The following is a 22899-nucleotide window of genomic DNA, read 5'->3' on the forward strand; positions in this document are numbered from 1 at the left end:
GAGTCAGCCACTTGTAGCCTGTTCATTCAAGTTCTTTAATGCAAGTTTTTTTGAAACACATTTTTCCATGGGTAGGCCTATTGCATTGGTTTTCCAACTGTGGCTCTCATCGGGTGGTTGAATTGGCTCATTTCTGGGATGTGATTTTAAGAAACCCATTGTTTCTGTGTTTTTAATCTATATTTTAAAAATACGGGCTTTATGATAAAGCTGACAGTTTGATCACTATGTATTTGACTTTTTTGTTCTGCCATCTCTCAATATCCAACTCAAACCTGAAAACAGCTAGAAGAGATATCATCTCCCCTATAAACCTTTTAGCAATGATTAATAGTGGGGTTTAGGAAATCATTAAATAAAATTCCTTCCCCCTTATTCACCCACTTATTCATTTCCAGAATAATTGAGAAATAGGACACTACAGCACTCTACTGAGGGTGACATAGTGAGACTCTGTCTCAAAAACAAAAACCCCCAAAATGTGTCCGGTCCCATTACCTTCTTTAAGGATAAATTTTTTTTTTTTTTTCTTTTTTTTGGCCGGGGCTGGGTTTGAACCCGCCACCTCTGGCATATGGGACTGGTGCCCTACTCACTGAGCCACAGGCGCCGCCCTCTTTAAGGATAAATTAACAGTTTATGTATATTCCTAGTTTCTGTTTAGATAAATAGGATCTTAGTATATTGTTTTGCAGCTTGCTGATTTCTTGCTTAACAGTATATCTTGGTGGCTTTTCAGAGTCAGTAACTTTCCGCATGGCTGTACCTGTATAATAAGTAGCCTATAGGAAGGAATAACAATTTAACCTCCTTTGTATTGATGGATACTGATAAGATATTCCCAGTTATAACTATGCCAGGTAATTTTGGAGATCTGGGGAAATGAGGTTGGTACTATTAGCTTTTTCTATTGATATAAGAATAACTACTTATGAACCATTTTTGTGCCAGAATGCTAAATTCTTTACATAAAGCAACAACCTGTGTCATAGGTATGTTACACCCCTTTGCAGAAAAGAGAAAAAATGAGGACCACTTGTCCAAGGTCTCATAGCTCATGAGTGGAAGAATAAGGATTAAAATTCAAGCCTATCTGATGGCAATTTTTTTTTCTTTTTTACTTCGCATCTGTAGGCTTAAAATATACTATTATTAATAGCAAGTAAATGTTTTAAAATATATTATTATTGATAACAAAATGTTTTTCCTGCCAGTAATGTTATTACAATTAACTTGAATATAATTTTTGTGTTCCATTTTATTTTATTAATTTTTTTTTTTTTTGAGACAGTTTCACTTTGTCACCCTTGGTAGAGTGCTGTTGCATCATAGCTCACAGCAACTTTAAACTCTTGGGCTCAAGCAATTCTCTTGCCTCAGCTTCCTGAGTAGCTGGGACTACAGGCACCTGCCACAACACTCAGCTATTTTTAGAGACAGGGTCTCATTTTTGCTTAGGCTGGTCTTGAAAGTGTGAGCTCAGGCAATGGTTTTCCTGCCGGTAATGTTATTACAATTAACAATCCTATTACATGCGTGAACCACTGCACAAATTGTTATTACAATTAACAATCCTATTACAGGCCTGTAATAGGATTTAAAAATCATAGCTTATTTGAGTTCTATAGCTTTTCCTCCATTACTTTTCATGCATAGCTTTATTTTGCATGGACTTGAAGTATGATAATCAAAAGTGGCCCCTGTGGCTGATTTTACCTCTTATTTCTTCTAGTTTATGAAGGTAGAGAGTTTTGTTTTTTTTTTTTTTTTTGCAGTTTTTGGCCTGTGCTGAGTTTGAACCAGCCACCTCCGGCATATGGGGCCGGCGCCCTACTCCATTGAGCCACAAGTGCTGCCCTGAAGGTAGATGTGTGTGTAGTAGTATTCAAGACTGAGAGAAATGTTTAATAATATTTCTTGAGTACTAATGTCCATGTTGTAAAATTTTTTATCTCACGTATTGCTTTGCCCTCCTCTAGGCTCTCTCAGGTAATGAGGTCAAGAGAGGATGGCATCTCTTCCCAAGCAGAGGAAGATGCCAGGCCTCTTACCTGCTCAGCTGAATGAGAGAGAGATTCTTTCTTTTGGTCAGAAATAGGATTGTCACTTCTCCTGTGCCTCCCCTGAACCCCTTTCTATTTGGCTTTGTAGAAAGAATGCACAAGTATGCGTATCTATCTCAAGGCCTTTTGTACAGCTCTGTACAAGCTTTGCTACTCTGGACAGAAATATTTCCTGAATGTACCAGTGTACTCCTGCTTGTGTGTGTCAGCGTGAGGTGCGGAGGGAGGAATCTTGAATACTTTATTTTAGAATATTGTTGGGTCTTAACTTTTCAGAGTCCTGAACCACTTTGAAGATCTGATAAAACTAATACCCTTTTCAGAAAAACATATACAAAACTTTTCATAAAATTTCTTGGACTTAACAGACTTCTGCCCTAATGAGCAGTAGCTGATACCATTCTTTTCCCATCTTTTAAGACCTACCTGCTGTCTTAATAGACAACTCACCTGAATTGTCTTTGCACTTACAGTCTGAAATAAACCACCCTGATAACTTAGTCTAGGATTGTTATCTGATATTTAGGTTTTGTTTCTCTTACTAGGTTGAAAGCTGCATAAAGATAGAGATTATACTTTGCTAATTTGGTCATCCTCCCAAGCATCTAGCTCAGCATGTCAGCTAGTGGCTTTGATTTGTCTGTTCTGATTGGCTTATCACTTATCAGGTGACCTTTTCCTTGTTAATTTATTTATTTTTTTTTTTGTAGAGACAGAGTCTCACTTTATGGCCCTCGGTAGAGTGCCATGGCATCACACAGCTCACAGCAACCTCCAACTCCTGGGCTTAAGCGATTCTCTTGCCTCAGCCTCCCGAGTAGCTGGGACTACAGGCGCCCGCCACAACGCCCAGCTATTTTTTGGTTGCAGTTCAGCCGGAGCCGGGTTTGAACCCACCACCCTCGGTATATGGGGCTGGCACCTTACCAACTGAGCCACAGGCGCCGCCCTCCTTGTTTATTTTTTAAAGTGTTTTACTTAGAAAGCTTTGAGCTTAGCCAGAAAGGAGTAATTCCTGGCTCAGCACCTGTAGCTCAGCGTCTAGGGCACTGGCCTCATGCACAGGGCTGGTGGGTTGGAACCCTGCTCGGGTCTGCCAAACAACAGTGACAACTACAATTTAAAAACAACAACAACAACAAAATAGCCGGGTGTTATGGTGGGCTCCTGTAGTCCCAGCTACTTGGGAGGCTGAGGCAAGGGAATCGCTTAAGCCCAAGAGTTAGAGGTTGCTGTGAGCTGTGATGCCACAGCTCTCTACTGAGGGTGACAAAGTAAGACTGTCTGAAGGAAAAAAAAAGGATTTATTCCCCAGATGGAGGGTAAACATTTTACAACCAACTAAGGATGTGTAATTTAGGTAAGATACTCAATAACAGTAACCAACCAAGTTAGGTAGAGTTTCCTCTGACTTGATTTTACTTACTGATATTTATATTTGGGTTCATTTGTATAAGCTTCATAGAGAACCAAGGGTTGATGAGAAGATATTTTAATTATAACGTATGTTAAAATGAAAACAAATACATGGGAGGCTGAGGCAAGAGAATTGCCTAAGCCCAGGAGTTGGAGGTTGCTGTGAGCTGTGTGACACCACAGCACTCTACCGAGGGTCTTAAAGTGAGACTTTGTCTCTACCAAAAAAAAAAAAGAAAAAGAGGGCGGCGCCTGTGGCTCAGTGAGTAGGGCGCCGGCCCCATATGCCGAGGGTGGCGGGTTCAAACCCGGCCCCGGCCAAACTGCAACAAAAAAATAGCTGGGCGTTGTGGCGGGCGCCTGTAGTCCCAGCTACTCGGGAGGCTGAGGCAAGAGAATCGCGTAAGCCCAAGAGCTAGAGGTTGCTGTGAGCCGTGTGATGCCACGGCACTCTACCTGAGGGTGGTACAGTGAGACTCTGTCTCTACAAAAAAAAAAAAAAAGAAAAAAAAGAAAAAGAAAAGAAATACATTATATGACCCATCTGATGCTGATGTTAGGGAGGAGTGGCTTTTTTTTTTTTTTTGTAGAGACAGAGTCTCACTGTACCGCCCTTGGTAGAGTGCCGTGGCGTCACATGGCTCACAGCAACCTCTAACTCTTGGGCTTACGCGATTCTCTTGCCTCAGCCTCCCGAGCAGCTGGGACTACAGGCGCCCGCCACAACGCCCGGCTAAGAGGAGTGGCATTTTTGATAGTACCGTTTCCCCGAAAATAGGACAGTGTCTTATTTTAAGGTGTGCTCCCAAAGATGTGCTAGGTCTTATTTTCAGGGGATGTCTTATCTTTCCTGTAAGTAGGTCTTATTTCCGGAGGATGTCTTATTTTTGGGAAACAGGATATTAGTAAGATTGATGCATGAATTCTCTCCCCGTTCTGTCCTGCTCAGCTGCAATGCCAGGAGTGAGAGGGAAGTGAAGGGCTGGCCACTTGGCATTGCAGCCTGAGTAGCTTTGTTAAGCAGTTATTCTTATCCTATTTGCTTCCTTACATTTGCACAGGAATAGCAAAGAGGGAAAAGCAAGGTCCTGACCTTTGGTTTCTCTGGTGGTAGAAAACTACTTTCTCTGTTTCAGAACTAGCAAGTCAGAAAACAGACTTCAAAGGATATTGGCCCAGGTTGCCATAGCAAAACTAAAACTAAAGGATGGATGAGTGTTCATTCTATATTATTTTTATTTATGTTCCTTCCCATTTTTTAGTTCTAATATGATCACAACTGTTTATTGCTGTTTGATTATGCTTCTGTAAATCAGAATATCTTCCACAAATAAGAGAAATAATGAATAGTATGATGTGTTATCCACATCTATCATTACAAATTTAGTAATAGGGGCGGCGCCTCTGGCTCAGTCGGTAAGGCGCCGGCCCCATATACCGAGGGTGGCGGGTTCAAACCTGGCCCCGGCCAAACTGCAACCAAAAATAGCCGGGCGTTGTGGCGGGCGCCTGTAGTCCCAGCTACTCGGGAGGCTGAGGCAAGAGAATTGCTTAAGCCCAAGAGTTGGAGGTTGCTGTGAGCTGCGTGAGACCACGGCACTCTACCGAGGGCCATAAAGTGAGACTCTGTCTCTACAAAAAAAAAAAAAAAAAATTTAGTAATAGGCAGTTATCTTTCAGAAAAGAAGCTATATGGTTAAGCTCTTTCTACACTGAATTGAAGTCTCCTCTTATTTGTATTATTTATCTCTGTTTAATGTCAGCTTTCCTATTGAGATCATTTTACTTCCCCATATAGTTTACAATATTCTTTCTCAATATTTTACTTTTCTACCCACTCTTCACATTTTTGGCACCTCCCATATCAAAACAGAATACCCTACTACCACTTAATTGTGATAAAAGCCTAATTTAAGTGAAAGATTTCATCTATAAAACTTTATTACACAACTGTGAACATACATGCAAGGGCTGTCCTTATTAACACAGGCTGACAGCATCATATGGGAAACTTAACATTGAAATGAATTGTTTTACCATTTTGAAACAGTTGATTTTTCTTCTTTTGAGAAAATAAAAATCTATAAGTCCTTGTAGATAAGAAAACAGAGTTGCAAAAAACTGGATTATATTTGCTGCCAAGAAAGCTCCATTCAGTAAGGCCAAAGCATCAATAGTTGTCTTGAACATTTAGAACCAGAACCGAACATTAGCTATGATTTGTTTTTTATTTTTTTTTATTTATTTATTTTGAGACATAGCCTCAAGCTGTCGCCCGGGGTAGAGTGCTGTGACATCACAGCTCACAGCAACCTCCAACTCCTGAGCTCAATTATTTGTCTTGCCTCTGCCTTTCAAGTAGCTGGAACTACAAGCGCCTGCCACAATACCTGGCTTTTTTTTGGTTGCAGCCATCATTGTTGTTTGGCAGGCCTGGGCTGGATTTGAACCACCAGGCGTATGTGGCTGGCGCCTTGGCAGCTTGAGCCACAGGCACCGAGCCACCTGTGGTTTGTTTTTTCACATTCAGTTTCTCCCTCTAGATGATGTCTGATCTGTATTCAAGCAACAACTATAGTGACTTCATAGATTAATATAGATTATTAGAGTAAACTTATGTACCTAACTTACTTTTGTTCTGGAATGCAAATAATTCTTTTTTTTTTTTAATTTTGCTTTCAATTGACTTTCAGTTGTCTTAGTTTGAAGTTTTTTTATTTTTCTTTTTTTCCTTTTATTTATTTATTTTTTATTGAGACAGAGTCTTACTTTGTGGCCCTCAGTAGAGTGCTTTGGCGTTATAGCTAACAGCAACCTCCAACTTTTGGGCTTAGGCAATTCTTTGCCTCAGCCTCCCAAGTGGCTGGGACTATAGGCGCCTGCCACAACGCCTGGCTTTTTTTTGGTAGAGACAGAATCTCTCTCTGGCTCATGCTGGTCTCCAACCTCTGAGCTCAGGGAAATCCACCTGCCTCGGCCTCCCAGGGTGCTAGGATTACAGGCATGAGCCACCACGCCCAGCCACAAATAATTCTTAAGAACAGGCCATATGTCGTTTTAAAATTATGAGTTATCTGTTTGCCTGGCATTTCAACTTGCTAACCTCAAGTGTGTTTAAGAATCTGCTTCATGGGTGGCATCTGTGGCTCAAAGGAGTAGGGTGCTGGCCCCATATGCTGGAGGTGGTGGGTTCAAACCCAGCCCCAGCCAAAAACTGCAAAAGAAAAAAAATAATAATAAATAAATAAAAATAAAAGGCTAAAAAAAAAAAAGGCTTGGCGCCTCTGGCTCACGCGGCTTAGGCGCCAGCCACATACACCTGAGCTGGTGGGTTCGAATCCAGCCCACGGCCTGCCAAACAATGACGACTGCAACCAAAAAATAGCTGGGTATCGTAGCGGGCGCCTGTAGTCCCAGCTACTTGGGAGGCAGAAGCAGGAGACTCGCTTGAGCCCAGGAGTTGGAGGTTGCTGTGAGCTGTGATGCAATAGCACTCTACCCAGGGCGACAGCTTGAGGCTCTGTCTCAAAAAAAAAAGAATCTGCTTCATTTTGTAACAACTGTAATTTAGAGTGGAACCAATCTCATTTCTAAAATTTTTTTTTTGAATAAGTAATATAGTCAAATGCTTCAAAATTCAAAAAATCTAAAAGAGCATACAGTGAAGACTTTTTTGGCACCTGTCCTTCTACTTCCTAGTTCCCCCATAGAGTTAGAGCCAGTGCAGTCAGTTTGTAGACATCTGTACCTGTCTTAGCACCAGCCTTTTATACAGTGGTGGCCTCTTGTGGTATTCCACACATTGCTTTATTTCCTTAAGTGTATGGTGGAGCTTATTTTTTATATTATTTTCTTTTTCTGTTTTTTTATTTTATTTTTTTCTTTGTTGTTTTCTTTTTCTTTTATTTGTTCATTCTTAATCAGTACATAAAGAACAATGTTGCTGCTGTTTCCCCCTTTATAGTTGGCAGAGCCTTTCCTTACTGGTGAACATTTAAGCTTATGAAATCTTTGCTTTTTCTCATTTTGTCAAACAAGTATTTATTGAACATCTCCTGTGTGCCAGGCACTGTTCTTTGCACTTAGGATATAATGTATGAAAAGGAAATTTCCTGCCCTTATTGAGCTGGTTCCAATCTTCAGAGACATGCAATAAACTATGGTGCATAATTGGCACATACTTCAGTTTGGGTGCCAAGTATATTTTGTAAGATGAACTCTTTGAATTGGAATGTCTGGTTTAAAGGGTATATGTATTTTTCACTGGGGCAGCTAACAGCCAAATTGCTCTTCTTAGTAGATGTACTATTTTACATACCTGCTATTAGTGGTGTTTGAGTACCTGTTTTTTTCATACCCTTTCCAGTATAATGTGTTATCAAACTTTTGATCTTTACTGATTTGGCAGGTGGGAAGGAATATATCAGTATAATTTTCATTTGCATTTTTCTTTTTCTTTTTTTTTTTTTTTTGCAGTTTTTGGCCGGGGCTGGGTTTGAACCCGCCACCTCTGGTATACGGGGCTGGCGCCCTACTCCTTTGAGCCACAGGCGCCGCCCCATTTGCGTTTTTCTTTTGAGAAAAGCTTAACAATTTGTGTGTGTATTATTATTATTATTATTTTTTTTTTTTGAGACAGGATCTCAAGCTGTCGCCCTGGGTAGTGTGCCGTGATGTCATAGTTCATAGCAACCTCAAACTCTTGGGCTTAAGCAATCCTCTTGCCTCAGCCTCCCAAGTAGCTGGGACTACAGGCGCCTGCCACAATGCCTGGCTATTTTTTTGTTGTAGTTGCCATTGTTGTTTTAGCTGGCTGTTGGAACCTGCCAGCCTCGGTGTATGTGGCCGGTGCCCTACCCACTGAACTATAGGCACCGCCTTTTTTTTTTTTTTTTTCTTTTGTAGAGACAGAGTCTCACTGTACCGCCCTCGGGTAGAGTGCTGTGGCGTCACATGGCTCACAGCAACCTCTAACTCTCGGGCTTACGCGATTCTCTTGCCTCATCCTCCCGAGTAGTGGGACTACAGGCGCCCGCCACAACGCCTGGCTATCGCCTTTTTTTTTTTTTTTAAAGAGTTTCACTTTGTCATCCTCGGTAGAGTGCTGTGACATCACGGCTTACAGCAACCTCAAACTCTTGGGGTCAAATGATTCGCTTCCCTCAGCCTCCTGAGGAGCTGGGACTACAGGTACCAGCCACAATGCCTGGCTATGTTTTCTAGAGATGAGTTCTTACTCTGCCTCATACTGGTCTCAAACTCCTGAGTTCAGGTGAGCCACCCGCCTCGTCCTCTCATAGTGCTAGGATTATAGGAAAGAGCCACCTCGCCTAACCAACTATTTGTATGTATTGAAAGTAATTTATATTTGCTTAGACTGTTTATATCCTTTACTCATTTTTTCTGTTGAGTTTTGATATCTTATTTGTAGGGGTTCTTCGTAAATTATTCTTTGATCATTTATTCACTTTTTCCTCCCCCTCCAAATGCGAACATATCAGGTTACTTATTCATTTTTGACCCAGGAAATGTGAAAATTTTTATTTATTTATTTATTTGCAGTTTTTGGCCAGGGCTGGGTTTAAACCCGCCACCTCCAGCATATGGGGCTGGCACCCTATTTTTTTTTAAAAAGCCTTTTCATATTGTTCAATGGAATGTTATGTATATCAATATCAATGTCTCTACACTAGAAATCATTGCAGTAGTGTAATTTCTTAGTGTAAAGATTTGAATTCATATAAAAACTGTAAGGTAAGTTTGGTTACTATAATAGTAGTTAGATTATCACTCATGCTTAGCATATGTATACCTGCCACATGTCTCGTGAATGGCTGAAATAGTACTTTTGAATTTTACTTTTGTCGTTTGTGAAATGGAAGGTAATAAATGGATAAGGACGTTCATACTTACATTAATTTTAAGCCATGGGAGACCACCTGAGAAATCACTAATTAGTTTACTTTTGTTTCACAACTCAAGGAATGGACCAATGTGATATTGTGATGTAACTCTAGCACTCTGGGAGGCTGAGGTGGGAGGATTGTTTGAGCTCAGGAGTTTGAGACCAGCCTGAGCAAGAGTGAGACTCCATCACTACTAAAAATAGGAAAATTAGCTAGATGTGGTGGTGCATGCTTGTAGTCCCAGGTACTTTGGGAGGCTGAGAAAGGAGGATCACTTGAGCCCAGGAATTTGAAGTTGCAGTAAGCTATGATGGCACCACTGCAATCGAGCTGGGGTGTCAGAAGTAGACTCTGTCTAAAAAAAATAAGGAAATGAGGGAAAGAAGGAAAGGAAAGAAAAATGTATATTTGATCTTTATTCCCAGTTCCTAGCACATAATACCTAAAACTTTTTTTTTTTTTTTTTTTGTAGAGACAGAGTCTCACTTTATGGCCCTTGGTAGAGTGCCATGGCATCACACAGCTCACAGCAACCTCCAACTCCTGGGCTTAAGCAATTCTCTTGCCTCAGCCTCCCGAGTAGCTGGGACTACAGGCGCCCGCCACTACGCCCGGCTATTTTTGGTTGCAGTTTGGCTGGGGCCGGGTTTGAACCCGCCACCCTCGGTATATGGGGCCAGCGCCTTACCAACTGAGCCACAGGCGCCGCCCAATGCCTAAAACTTTTGAAATTTCCTGAGCGATTGAGGCAAGAAGAGTTGTTGTGCCTGAGTCACGGGATACCCCACAAAAATCACCTGGAGACCAAGTCCAATGCAAAAGCAAGAGGTTGTTTGTTTACAAGCTCGAACTGGGCTTCCTGGTCCTGGCGCAGCAGGAGAGCAGAGAAGCCCCGATCTCGAAAAGGAGGGAGGTTTTAAGGGTATAGAAAGGAAAAAAAAGGGAGGGGGTGTGAGGTGAGCCGATAGGGGGTTTTGGGTACTGAGCAGTATTTGTCCTTGGCTGTCTGGAGAGTGCTGTTATCGCTTGGATCATAGGGCAAGGACGGGGTCGGGGGGAGGGAGCAGGTTGCCTAATGCCTTTGGTATGCAGCTACAAAATGAAGGCTGCGGGACAAGATGAAGTTAGTTTTAACAAAATGGAGTTAACTTGGTTCTTACAGAGTGTCCTTTAATAAGCTCCTTTCAACCATACCTGTGTTTGTGTCAATGGAGTGACTCTGGGTACCTCAGGATAATGGCTTGTGGTTGCCAGAGGAATCAACCATGTGATTAGAATGTTGGAACTTTTAGCTCCCCCTTCCCTCCAAGGAGAGGAGAAGGGCTAGAGATTGAGCCCAAATAGAAGGGCTAGTGATTTAATCAACCATGTCTACACATGAGAATCTCCATAAAAAGCCTAAATAATGGGATTTGGACAGCTTCCTAGGTTGGTGAAGACATTGAGGTCCTGGAAAGAAGGCCTACTTAGAAGGCTCAGCAGTTTTGTTCCTCCCCACTTCCTTCATTTCTTACGCTCTGCACCTGTTTGATTTGGGTGCTCATCTGTAGCTTTTATAGTAAGCATAAGTATAGTTATGTACTGCATAGTGATATTTTGGTGAGTAATGGACTGCATATGGGACTGTGGTCCAATAACATTATAGTACTATATTTTTACTGTACCTTTTAAAATTTCTAGATGGGTTTAGATGCACAGCTACTTACCATTATGTCACAGTTGCCTGCAGTACAGGTTTGTGGCCTAGGAGCAATAGGTTATACCATATAGGCTAGGCTTTTAGTAGGCTATACCACCTAGATTTGTTGTGTGATGTTCAATGATGAGATTGTTTAATGATGCATTTCCCAGACCTATTCCCATTGTTATGCAACATATGACTGTTTCCCTGAGTTTCGTGAGCCATTGTAGGAAATTATTGAACCTGAGGAAACAGTATTGGAAACCTCTGATTTTTATAGTCAAATTGAACAAAAGCCATGGGTACACTGGGGACCTACTACTAGTGATTAGCATCTCAAGTGGGAGGCTGTCTGATGGGACTGAGCCCTTAAGCTGAGGGTCTATACTAATCAAGTGGTTAATGTCAGAATTGAATTGTATAATGCCCAACTGGTGTCTGTAGAGAATTGGAGAATTGCTTGGTGTGTAAAACTCGTACATTTGGTGTGAGAAGTGTTGCAAGAGTATTGAAAAACAGTATCTCCTTTCTTAGCCATAATAAGGTTAGATTTTTGTTTAGATTCAGAATGTTTGCATTCTCTTTAAAAGAATAAGGAGATGTTCTGGAAATTGGATCTTTTTCCTCCTTATCTGAAGTCCTCATATTTCCATTCAAATAGAAAAGCAAGAAGTGGAACTATTCCCTTTACTCTTAGCCTTTTTTTTTTGGCCGGGGCTGGGTTTGAACCCACCACCTACGGCATATGGGACCAGCGCCCTACTCCTTGAGCCACAGGCGCCCTCTCTTAGCCTTTTGTTAATAGTAAAATTAGTCAAATTCGATACTTTCTTCTTGCTTCTCTTATAGCCTCAAACATAATACTTTGTCTTTGTTTTCTTTTCCTCTTTTTTTTCCCTTCTTTTATCTCCTTTACTAACAGCCCTCTCCTTCAGTACATTTCAGAGTTCAGAAAATTTTAATTCTTGGCCTGCTTTTCTCTGGTTACAACTTCTTAGGAGATCTTATCTATTTCTGGAATTTCAAAGACTATCACCATGATAAAAATACAAAATATAATTAAGTTGGAGGATTAGGTGAGAATAGGGTGGGGAGGGCAGAACAATTTAGTCTTCTGATAGTAATATGGTAGAAATTCAATAAATAATTCATAAAATTGATAATACCAAGAAATAATCATATAAAATGAATTGGAGTCATCCCTCTGTATCTATGGGTTGCACATATGCACATTGCTCATCTTTAGGTTTAAATGGCTGAGGATTGAAAATCATTGGGAAAATAAATGATAAAAAAATGACAACAATATAAAATACATATACTATAACAACGATTTACAAGGCATTTACATTGTATTAGGTATTATAAGTAGTAATTGTAGGTATACAGGAGGATGTACAGAGGTTATGTGCAAGTACTATGCCATTTATATCAAATGTGTGAGTATGCACAGATTTTGGTTTTGGGGGGGTTCTGGAACCAATCCCCCATGGATACTGAGGAGTAATTGTACTAGGAAAAATTGAGGTCATTGGTGGAAGAAATGCCTGAAAGATTTGAGGATATTTCCCTCTGCGAAGAGGAGACTGGGGATTAAGGAAAGAAGTAGAGGGTTCTTTTCTTCACAGTCTGTTTTTTTTTTTTTTTAATTTTTTAAGCTTAGATACACATTACTATTATAAAAATCTATTTAAGTTAGAATATATGGGTATTTCACGAGATTATTGACTGGAAAATGCATTAAAATCAAAGATTCCTGAAGAGCCATAGATCTTATATTTATTCCTATGTCCTCAGTGCCTAGGATAGACTTAACACATAGAAGGGGCTTAATAAGTGTTTGCTGAATGAATCAGACAATTGCAAAGATGAAATTTCTGAAGTGACAATGAGATCAGAACCTTTAGAACAGCAGGCAGATGCTCTCTATGGGTTATAAGCTCCATAGAGCTAGGGGCCTTGCTTGCTCTTTTGCTGTGTCTTACACACATAGGTATGATATGGAGTAAGTACTTAGTAAACGCTTGGGTCTCTCTTCAGAGCGAAACATTCAAGACTTGGCTCGGTGCCTATAGCTCAGCAGCTAGGGCGCCAGCCACATACACCAGGACTGGCTGGGTTCGAACCTGGCCCAGGCCTGCCAAACAACAACGACAACTACAACAACAACAACAAAAATAGCTGGGTGTTGTGGCGAGTGCCTGTAGTCCCAACTACTTGGGAGGCTAAGGCAAGAGAATCGCTTAAGCCCAAGAGTTAGAGGTTGCTGTGAGCTGTGACAGCATGGCATCCTACTGAGGGGGACATAGTGAGACTCGTGTCTCAAAAACAAAGAAAGAAATATTCAAGAATTATAGCCCTGAGTATAAGAAGAGAGAGTACTTCACCCAGTTTGTGTCTTGTTAAATCTATTTAGTTATACTATACTCCCTGCCTCACTTTGTTCCTTTATTAGATGTAAAGTCAGAAGAACTCAGTTGTTCAGAATCTTTATGAATTCCCTAAACATTTTTTTTTTTTTTTTGTAGAGACAGAGTCTCACTTTATGGCCCTCGGTAGAGTGCCGTGGCCTCACACAGCTCACAGCAACCTCCAACTCCTGGGCTTAAGCGATTCTCTTGCCTGGGCTTAAACGATTCTCTTGCCTCAGCCTCCTGAGCAGCTGGGACTACAGGCGCCCGCCACAACGCCCGGCTATTTTTTGGTTGCAGTTTGGCCGGGGCCAGGTTTGAACCCGCCACCCTCGGCATATGGGGCCGGCGCCTTACCGACTGAGCCACAGGCGCTGCCCTCACTAAACATTTTTAATAGGGCTGTCTATGAACCAAACTGGTTAATACAACCTCTGCAGAAGTTACAAGGACAAATAAGACTCAGTCTCTAACTCTAAAAACATGTGGCCCAACAGGAGAAAGTGAATTCATATGTATTATATACAAGATGTAGTTATGAGGGCTTAGTCTGTTCAGGCTGCTATAACAAAAAAACATAGTCTGGGTGGCTTATAAACAACAGAAGTTTATTTCTTGCAGGTTTAGATACCAGGGAGTCAAGGATAAAGGAACCAACAGATCATTGTCTGTTGAGGGCCCATTTCCTAGTTCATGTATAGTGCCTTCTTACTGTGTTCTGACATGGCAGAAAGAGTGAGGAGTTCTCTGGAGCACTAATCTTATTCATGAAGTCTCTGCTTTCATGACTTAACTACCTTCCAAACGTCATACCTCCAAATACCCTCCCTTTGGGGATTAGGTTTTAACATACAGATTTTGCTACCGAGGCTTAAGTGGCTTGTGTGGGATAAAGGAAGATGTCATTAAGTCTCATTGGGAGAGGTCACGGTGACTCATGCCTGTAATCCCAATACTATGGGAGGCTGAGGCAGGTGGATTGCCCAAGCTTAGGAATTCAAGACCAACCTGAGCAAGAGTGAGACCCTGTGGCAGGTGCCTATAGTCCCAGCTACTTAGAAGATTGAGGCAAGAGGGTCTTTTGAGCCCAAGAGTTTGAGGTTGCTGTGAGCTGTGACGCCATGGCACTCTACCAAGGATGACAAAGTGAGACTTTATGTCTCAAAAAAAAAGAAAGAAAGAAAGAAAATCTCACTGGGGCTGGTAGGTGGAAGGACTCCCGGAAGTGTAGACCAGAGGAAGGAGGGGTTAAATCAGGAAAGCTTCATTTCCTTTCTTTCCCTCTTTTACTTTCTTGCTGTCATCCTTTGTTGCTGCACTTACTGCCTGCCATGAGCCAGGAAGTGTGCTCCTTGGTAGAAGATGAAAAGTTAAGTTATAGAACTCACAGCCTGGTTGGAAAGACAGACATGTAACCCAAAAATTACAGTATGATGAGTTTGATGAAAGAGTTCTAGCAAAAAAATTCAGGATTCACAGTCTCACAGTACATCAGCAGCAGTCTTGGTTTGAATAGAAGCATTAATTATGATTCTTTTGTAGTTCATAAGTGTGATGATTGGGTTTTCATGCGCGTGTGATGTGCCTCCCACAGATCTTGTTAGACTTTGGGCGTCTGCTGTGAAAAAAAAAAGTGTTAATTATAATACCATTTCTTGAATTACTATGTGCCAGGCACTGTGCTATTTTTCATATATTTAATCTTAATAACCCTCAGAAAAACTCTTCAAAATATGTAGAAGTAGGCATTATTCCTATTTTACAGATGCGGAAGTATGCAATTTGTGAAGTGACTTGCCTAAGGTTACACAGTCCGTAAATTCCTGACCTATATTTAAGTCTGCCTTTAAAGTTCATTCTGCTCAAAAAACTACCAGACAACCCCTTAATATATATTGCTGTCGGGATTACAAAATGATCCAGTCACTTTGGAAAACAGTTTGGTGCTTCCTCAGAAAGTGGAATAAAGATACCATATAACCCAGTAAGAAAAATTATTTCATATTGATAGGAGGATACAAATGTGTTTTTTTTTTTTTTCCCCCCCCAGTTTTGGCTAGGGCAGGGCTTGAACCTTCCACCCCTGATACACATGGGGCTGGCGCCCTACTCCTTGAGCCACAGGCGCCACCCTGATACCAGTAAGAGAAATTATAACAAACATCCATACAGAAACTTATAAATGAATGTGAAAACAGCATTATTCATGATATTTCCAACATGAAACAACTCAAATGTCTATCAGCTGATGAATGAATAAAATGTATTTATCTATATAATGGAGTATTTTTTAGTCATAGCAAAGAATGAATCAAGACCTCCTATAACATGGATGAGCCTTGCAAACATTATGCTAGATGAACCAACCCAGTCATAAAAACCACATATTTTATGATTCCGTTTATATGACATATACAGAATAGGCAAATACATAGAAAATTGGAATAGTTGTCAGGAGCTCAGGGAAGGGGGAAACGAGATAACTGGCTTGACATTTCTTTATTCTGGTTATGAAAATGTTGTAAAATTGTGATGATAGTTGTATAGCTTGTGAATGTACTAAAAAATGAATTGTATACGTTAAACAGGTGAATTGCATCTCAATAAGGTTATCTAAAACAAAACAACCCCAAGATTCTGAAATTGAATTTCCTACTCTAACTAGCTGGAAGCATCAGTAACATCTTTTTTTTCTTGAGACAGAGTCGCAGTCACTGTGGGGTTGAGTGTCATGGCATCATAGCTCACAGCAACCTCAAACTCTTGGGCTTAAGTGATTCACTTGCCTTAGTCTTCCATGTAGCTGGGATAAACTGCAGGTGCCTACCATACTGCCCATCTTTTTTTTTTTTTCTTTTAAGAGATGGGATCTCGCTCTTGCTCAGGCAATCCACCTACCTCAGCCTCCCAGAGTGCTAGGATTACATCCACGGAGCCTGGCCAGTAAGATCTTATTATAATAGTGAATAAACAAGGCGGTCATCAGCAAGATTGGCTTTTACGTTTCATGTTGCTTATCAACATCTGTCCAACATTAGTAATGTGTTAAAGTGTATTATCTAATAGAACCAGTAGTTCTATAAGTTTTTTTATTTTTTTTGAGACAGAGTTTCACTTTGTTGTCCTTGGTAGAGTGCTATGGCGTCACAGCTCACAGCAACCTGAAACTCTTGGGCTCAAGCGATTCTCTTGCCTCAGCCTCCCAAGTACCTGGGACTACAGGCGCCTGCCACAAAGCCCAGCTATTTTTTGTTGATGTTGTTGTAGTTGTCATTATTTTTTAGCAGACCTAGGCCTGGGTTTGAACCCACCACCCTCAGTGTATGCCACTGGTGCCCTAACCACTGAGCTATGGGCACCGAGCCATGTCCTGTAAATTTTAAGATTTCTAAAAACAGTACAGTCTATTTTGTTGTAATTTCATTTGGAGAAAGCTTAAAACATGAAGAGTAGATGAATAAGTAAAGTTAGATTTTTCCAGTTGAACGATACTTGAATCTCTGGAGCAGAAATCTGGAATTTATTGGTTGATTGCTAAGACTCAGAATCCTCTTAGCACATTTCTTTGTAGCCATTCCATAAACCCTGGTATCCCAGTAGCAATTGAGAAGCAGTTAGCCTGCAAGTAATGTAATTAAAACCGAGAGAGAGATCAAATTGCAGAATTTAGCATTGGATAAAGTTCAATATGTTTTCATGCCCTGCTCTAAAATCAGACACTTAAAAAAATTACTTCTGCTACTATGAAAGGAAAAGATCCCTGAAAGAGAAATAAATGGGAGCAGAACCAAAACATTAGACTTAAATGCCGAGTCTCTTGTTTGGACAGTAATCGTAGTGACAGTTACTTAAAAAGTATAGGCAAGGTTTATGGGGCAAGATTTTTAAAAAAAGAAACCTACCTGTCACTGTTAGTATAGAATAAACAGATATATACCTGGATGCATATATATATGTAAAAAATATATAATATATGTATATGTATTACTGATTGCGTTTAAATGATTTTTTGCTTCAATCTATAAATTATTTGGATCATCATGACCGGTACTCTTAAGTTTTCAAAAGACTGATTTGGGAAGGGGTTGTTAATACGTTAGAAAACAGGGCCAGATTTCAGGCTGATCAAACAAATATGTAGAATACCTACTATGTGCAAGGGCCTGTACAAGTGCCAGTGTCCTTGAGGGATCTAAAAGAAGCATAAGGTTTGTATCTTTTATCCAAATATCAGAGTCTATTGAGAGAACTTATAAATCCATGTGCCAACATGTATGCTTGAATTCCATCTTGCCAGCTTGGTTTTGGTCAAGGACACCCCATCTGAGATGTGACTTCTGTCTTGGCCCACTTGTGACCCCAAGTTAACTACATTAACCTCTTGGAATGTACTGACAGTAGTTGATCTAGTCCCTGATCATCAGCTTTTATACTTAATTGGGGTGTAGGATGCACTGGCTAGATCACTGAAGCATGAGGCTCAATTCTTAACCTGGTTTATACTGTCTTGGCTGGTTTTTCTATTTTTAATGAAGATGGGATTTCAATCTTGCTTAGGCTGGTCTTGAACTCCTGAGCTCAAGGGATCCTCCCACTTTGGCCTCGTAGGATTACGGGTATGAGCCGCTGTACCTGGTATATATTTACTTCTTAATTAATTAATTACTTAACACATTCTAGTAGTGATCTTTATAGCTATTACAAATTCAAGAGAGTGATAAATGTAAATGATACTTCAGTATATCTGTAACAACTGTGTTATATGACAATATGTGCGTGTTTTTTTTGTTTTTTTTTTTTTAGAGACAGAGTCTCACTTTATCACCTTGGGTAGAGTTCTGTGGTGTCACAGCTCACAGCAACCTCCAACTCCTGGGCTTAGGTGATTCTCTTGCCTCAGGCTCCCCAATAGCTGGGACTACAGGTACCCGACACAATGCCTGGTTATTTTTTTGTTGCAGTTTGGCCGGGGCCGGGTTCGAGCCTGCCATCCTCCATATATGGGGCTGGTGCCCCACTCATTGAGCCCCAATATGTGTGCTTTTTGTGATAAAGTCACTGTTAATAATGTGGCTCAAAAATATGGCTTCCTGGCTCGGCGCTAGTGGCTCAAGTGGCTAAGGCACCAACCACATACACCTGAGCTGGTGGGTTTGCATCCAGCCTGGGCCTGCCAAACAACAGTGACGGCTGCAACCAAAAAATAGCTGGGGGTGTTGTGGCAGGTGCCTATAGTCCCAGCTACTTTGGAGGTGGAGGCAGGAGAATCGCTTGAGCCCAGGAGTTAGAGGTTGCTGTGAGCTGTGATGTCATGGCACTCTACCCAGGACGAAAGCTTTGAGGCTCTGTCTCCCCCCACCCCCAAAAAATATATATATATATATCTTCCTTCTAGGTGTTTATTGTGCTTCCAGTACAGTCTGAATACAATTTATCAGTTGGATAATTTCTCTCATAAGTATTGTTGCCAAGTAACATAGTTGGCATGCTCTCTTAATTATGTTAAGAGGGCTTAACCAAAGTCCGATCTCCTGTGTAAGAAGGTGTTTTGTTGGGCAGTGCCTGTGGCTCAGTGAGTAGGGCACCGGCCCCATATACCCAGGATGGTGGGTTTAAACCCGGCCTGGCCGAACTGCAACAAAAAAATAGCCGGGAATTGTGGCGGGCGCCTAAAGTCCCAGCTACTTGGGAGGCTGAGGCAAGAGAATCACCTAAACCCAGGAGTTGGAGGTTGCTGTGAGCTGTGTGATGCCACAGCACTCTACCAAAGGCGATAAAATGAGACTGTCTCTACAAAAAAAAAAAAAAAAGAAGGGGTTTTGTTAACTTTAGTTTTTAATTTTGTTAATCTTATGGTCTTAAGTTGATTTGTTAGTTGATTGCTGTTTTTATTTATATTATATTTAGTATCTTCTTTTTAGAAGATTTTTTAATTCCAAAATTATTTTTTGAAACCTACATTTTGTCAGTTTGGTTTGTTCTTAATTTTAACCTTATTAAAAAAATTTTTTTAGAGACGATGTCTCACTAATATCACCTGGCTGTTCTTGAAGTCTCCTGGCTTCAAGCAGTCATCCTGCCTCAGCCTCCTAAAGTGCTAGAATTATAGGTGTGATCATGATGCCCAGCCTTGGTTTCAATTTCTATATTATATAGATCTTTGAGCTATCATTTTGTGTATGATGTGAGGTAGGAATCAAATCTTTAAAAATGGGTAATCAGTTGTTCCAATCATTTATTGAATAATAGTTTTCTTTTTTAGAAATGTCACTATTATCATATAGTGGTTGTTATTAGGATGTAGTCCTTCAGATTAACAGATGGCTTGGTATATTAACAAAGTAATAAAAATATTTAAAAGCTTATATGATTATAGGTTAGATTGTGTTTCTTACATGCTAAGAATTTATAGGATTAGTTTTTTTTTCTCAAAGTATACGTAGTCTGAAAAGGAGTTTAACTTTTTTCTTAATAGAATTTTGCCTTATTGAAGGATTTTTGTTCATACCAGTGGTCTTACTTTAAAAGCAGACCACTCAGCATAGTGGAAAGTGCTAAAAATTAGGGGTTTGAATAATGGGGTCCTAGTTTCAGACCTTTTACTTCACTGACTCCTACTCTGTGTGTAGTCTCTATGTTTTATTCCATATAAATGCATGGATAATAATCCCTACCCTTACTTAGGATTAGATGGGTAATGGATATAAAAGCGATTTAATTATAATAAAGCAGCTTATATGTAAGAAATGACTACATCTTAACTTTTCCTTCTTTTTCTTGTAGGTAGTGTTGGTGCTTTTCAATGCCAGTCCATTCATCACGACCACATTTGTCATGATGACAGTGATAAGGTGAGGTCCGTGTTGATGTCTACCATGGTGAAAGTGCATGCTGCCCTTATATTCCTAGATTTACTCGCATAAGTCTGGATCTAGGGCCAAAGATTGTGATGGGCCCTAAATGCAGAGAGGGGTAGGGGGATAAAGAGGATTTTGAGATAAAGATAATTTGAGATATAGAGGATTTTGCTGGTTTGTATGTCAGATTATTAGACTGTTTCAGAAAACCTGAATGTGATTCCTCTGCCTGAAGTGGGCTGTACTCTTAATTGATCAGCCGTCCATTTTCCTTTCCCACTCTCTCTCTCTCTATGCATCCTCTTCTCCTGCATAGCCTGGAGGGATTATCTTTATATGTGAACATATGTTCCAAAACCCTATCGCTTTCTCAGCAACTCATGTTTGTCTCCAGCTGGAAATATCTTAGACATTCCAATCTGGTTTACTTTCTTTTTTTTTTTTTTGAGACAGTCTCAAGCTGTCACCCTGGGTAGAGTGCCATGGAGTCACAGCTCACGGCAACCTCCAACCAACTCTTGGGCTTAAGCGATTCTGTTGCCTCAGCCTCCCAAATAGCTGGGACTGCAGGCACCCACCACAATGCCCGACTATTTTTTTTGTTGTTGCAGTTGTCATTGTTTTAGCTGGCCCAGGCTGGGGCCAGGTTTGAACCCACCAGCCTCAGTGTATGTGGCTGGTGCCCTACCCACTGAGCTACAGGCACCACCGTAATCTGGTTTACTTTTGAAGTTAATTAATTGTATGAAATTATGTTTTCTTCTTATACTTTGCCTTTAAAAAAATTTTTTTGGCTCTGTTTAGAAAGCCCGATTTAAATGTTGGGATTGAGATTTTAATCTGTCTGATTTGTACAAAAGAAGCCTGCTTTTGGCTTGATTTTTTTTTTTTTTCCTTTTAATAATGTACAAAACTATTGGTGGTGGTTTCACTGTGTTTTTTATTTTATTTGTTTGTTTTTGCACTTCTGTTCTTTTTATCTCTAAAGAAACCTGTTCTTCAGAGGCTTTCCAAGATGCATCAGTACCCTTGATGGTCCAGCCACTACAGCAGATAATTCTGTGGGTGTTGGAATATTTGACTGCTGAGCTGGATGGGCTTAAATTTAGTTCTTTATACCATCAGTTTCCAGTGGCTTCCTCCCATTTCCTGTGTCTTACATGCAAGAATGTATCCCTCCCTTGGTAGTTTCCAGTGGAGACCAGTCCAAGCAATCTTTTTCTCTGTTGTTTTGATTAAGATCCTCCTCCCTCATCCTGTTGGAACTGGGTCAAGAAGTTGGTTGATAATTGGAATTTTCCAAATGGCTTTCTTTGTTCTATTTGTTGCTCTCAAAGCTCAGACTGACTTTTCACTGTTTACAGTGAGAGTGGTATGTTCATCGCACTCCAGTCTCTTTTATATTATTACAGTAATTGAAAGGCATAGGTTTCACTTTTAACAGCTTTCAGAGGCAAGTCATTGAAAGAAACTTCTAGAGTATATAGTTGGCTACATGAAATTTAGTATTTCACAGGCTTTAAAAATGAACATTTGAAAGTAAGAATAATAATAGAGACAAAGGCAAAATCACTTTAGGTCAGTAAAGTGTGCTTCATACTTATGAAGATGTTTTTGGGTTAATTTTCTTTCTTCTGCTAAGTATAGTATGATTCTGTTCATTTGTTCATATATTGTGTAGAAGCAGCCAAACTATACTCTGTGCTGTCTCTAGGCTTTAGAGTCTGGAGAGATTTCTTCTCACTTTGCCAGGTTATTTACTATCTCCGTTAAAATGGTTTTCTGGGTGGCGCCTGTGGCTCAATGAGTAGGGCACTGGCCCCATATACCGAGGGTGGCAGGTTCAAACCAGGCCCTGGCCAAACTGCAACAAAAAATAGCCGGGCGTTGTGGCGGGCGCCTGTGGTCCCAGCTACTCGGGAGGCTGAGGCAGGAGAATCACTTAAGCCCAGGAGTTGGAGGTTGCTGTGAGCTGTGTGAGGCCACGGTACCTACTGAGGGCCATAAAGTGAGACTCTGTCTCTAAAAAAAAAATAAATAAATAAACTTGGAAGCTGTGACCATAGTGGGAGAAATGACTACAGTGCCAGGGATAGACTGGATCTTATCCCCAGTGCAAGTCACGTAAAGTATTTGCTTAGCTATTCTGAGTACATTATTGAAGTACATGTTGATGATTTGCTTTTATTCTTACTTCTTTTTCAGGTTTGATCCATGTCTCAGATTGGGGAACAAAGCATGATTTTTCTTAAAATGTTTCCTCACTTTTAACTAATTCATATGTGACTGGGAATGGAATGAGGGGTGAGGCAGGGAGAAAGAGGGCCCAACCATTTGCTGGATGTCACCTCTACAACCTTGGAAATGGTGACAAATCCCAAATTTTTGGCTTGACTTATTTTTCAATTTAAGTTTCTCTGCTGAATGTACATAGGCTTGTAGCCTATAATGCTAGAAAGGGGTTGATTCCAGCTCTGAGGCTTATTATGATGTTCCAGGAGTTACAAGGTCTCTTATTATTAATTTATGTTTGATATAACAATTCACACAAGCCCTCCAGCATTA

At 40.5% G+C, this 22899-nt stretch overlaps 1 protein-coding gene and 1 pseudogene across 4 annotated transcripts in view; both read left to right on the forward strand.

Moving 5' to 3' along the window:
- The window catches only part of RNF38 (ring finger protein 38), a 159714-nt gene that overhangs the window by 39321 nt on the left and 97494 nt on the right, over window positions 1–22899 (forward strand). For all 4 annotated transcript variants that reach the window (XM_053568815.1, XM_053568804.1, XM_053568825.1 and 1 more), the window contains exon 2: window positions 20261–20328. In XM_053568815.1, the coding sequence (XP_053424790.1) occupies window positions 20261–20328 (68 nt within the window). The remainder of the gene's footprint in view (window positions 1–20260; window positions 20329–22899) is intronic.
- Window positions 15008–15103, forward strand: LOC128580373 (uncharacterized; annotated as a pseudogene).

This window comes from Nycticebus coucang, chromosome 2 (genome assembly GCF_027406575.1).
Source record: "Nycticebus coucang isolate mNycCou1 chromosome 2, mNycCou1.pri, whole genome shotgun sequence".
NCBI lineage: Eukaryota > Metazoa > Chordata > Mammalia > Primates > Lorisidae > Nycticebus > Nycticebus coucang.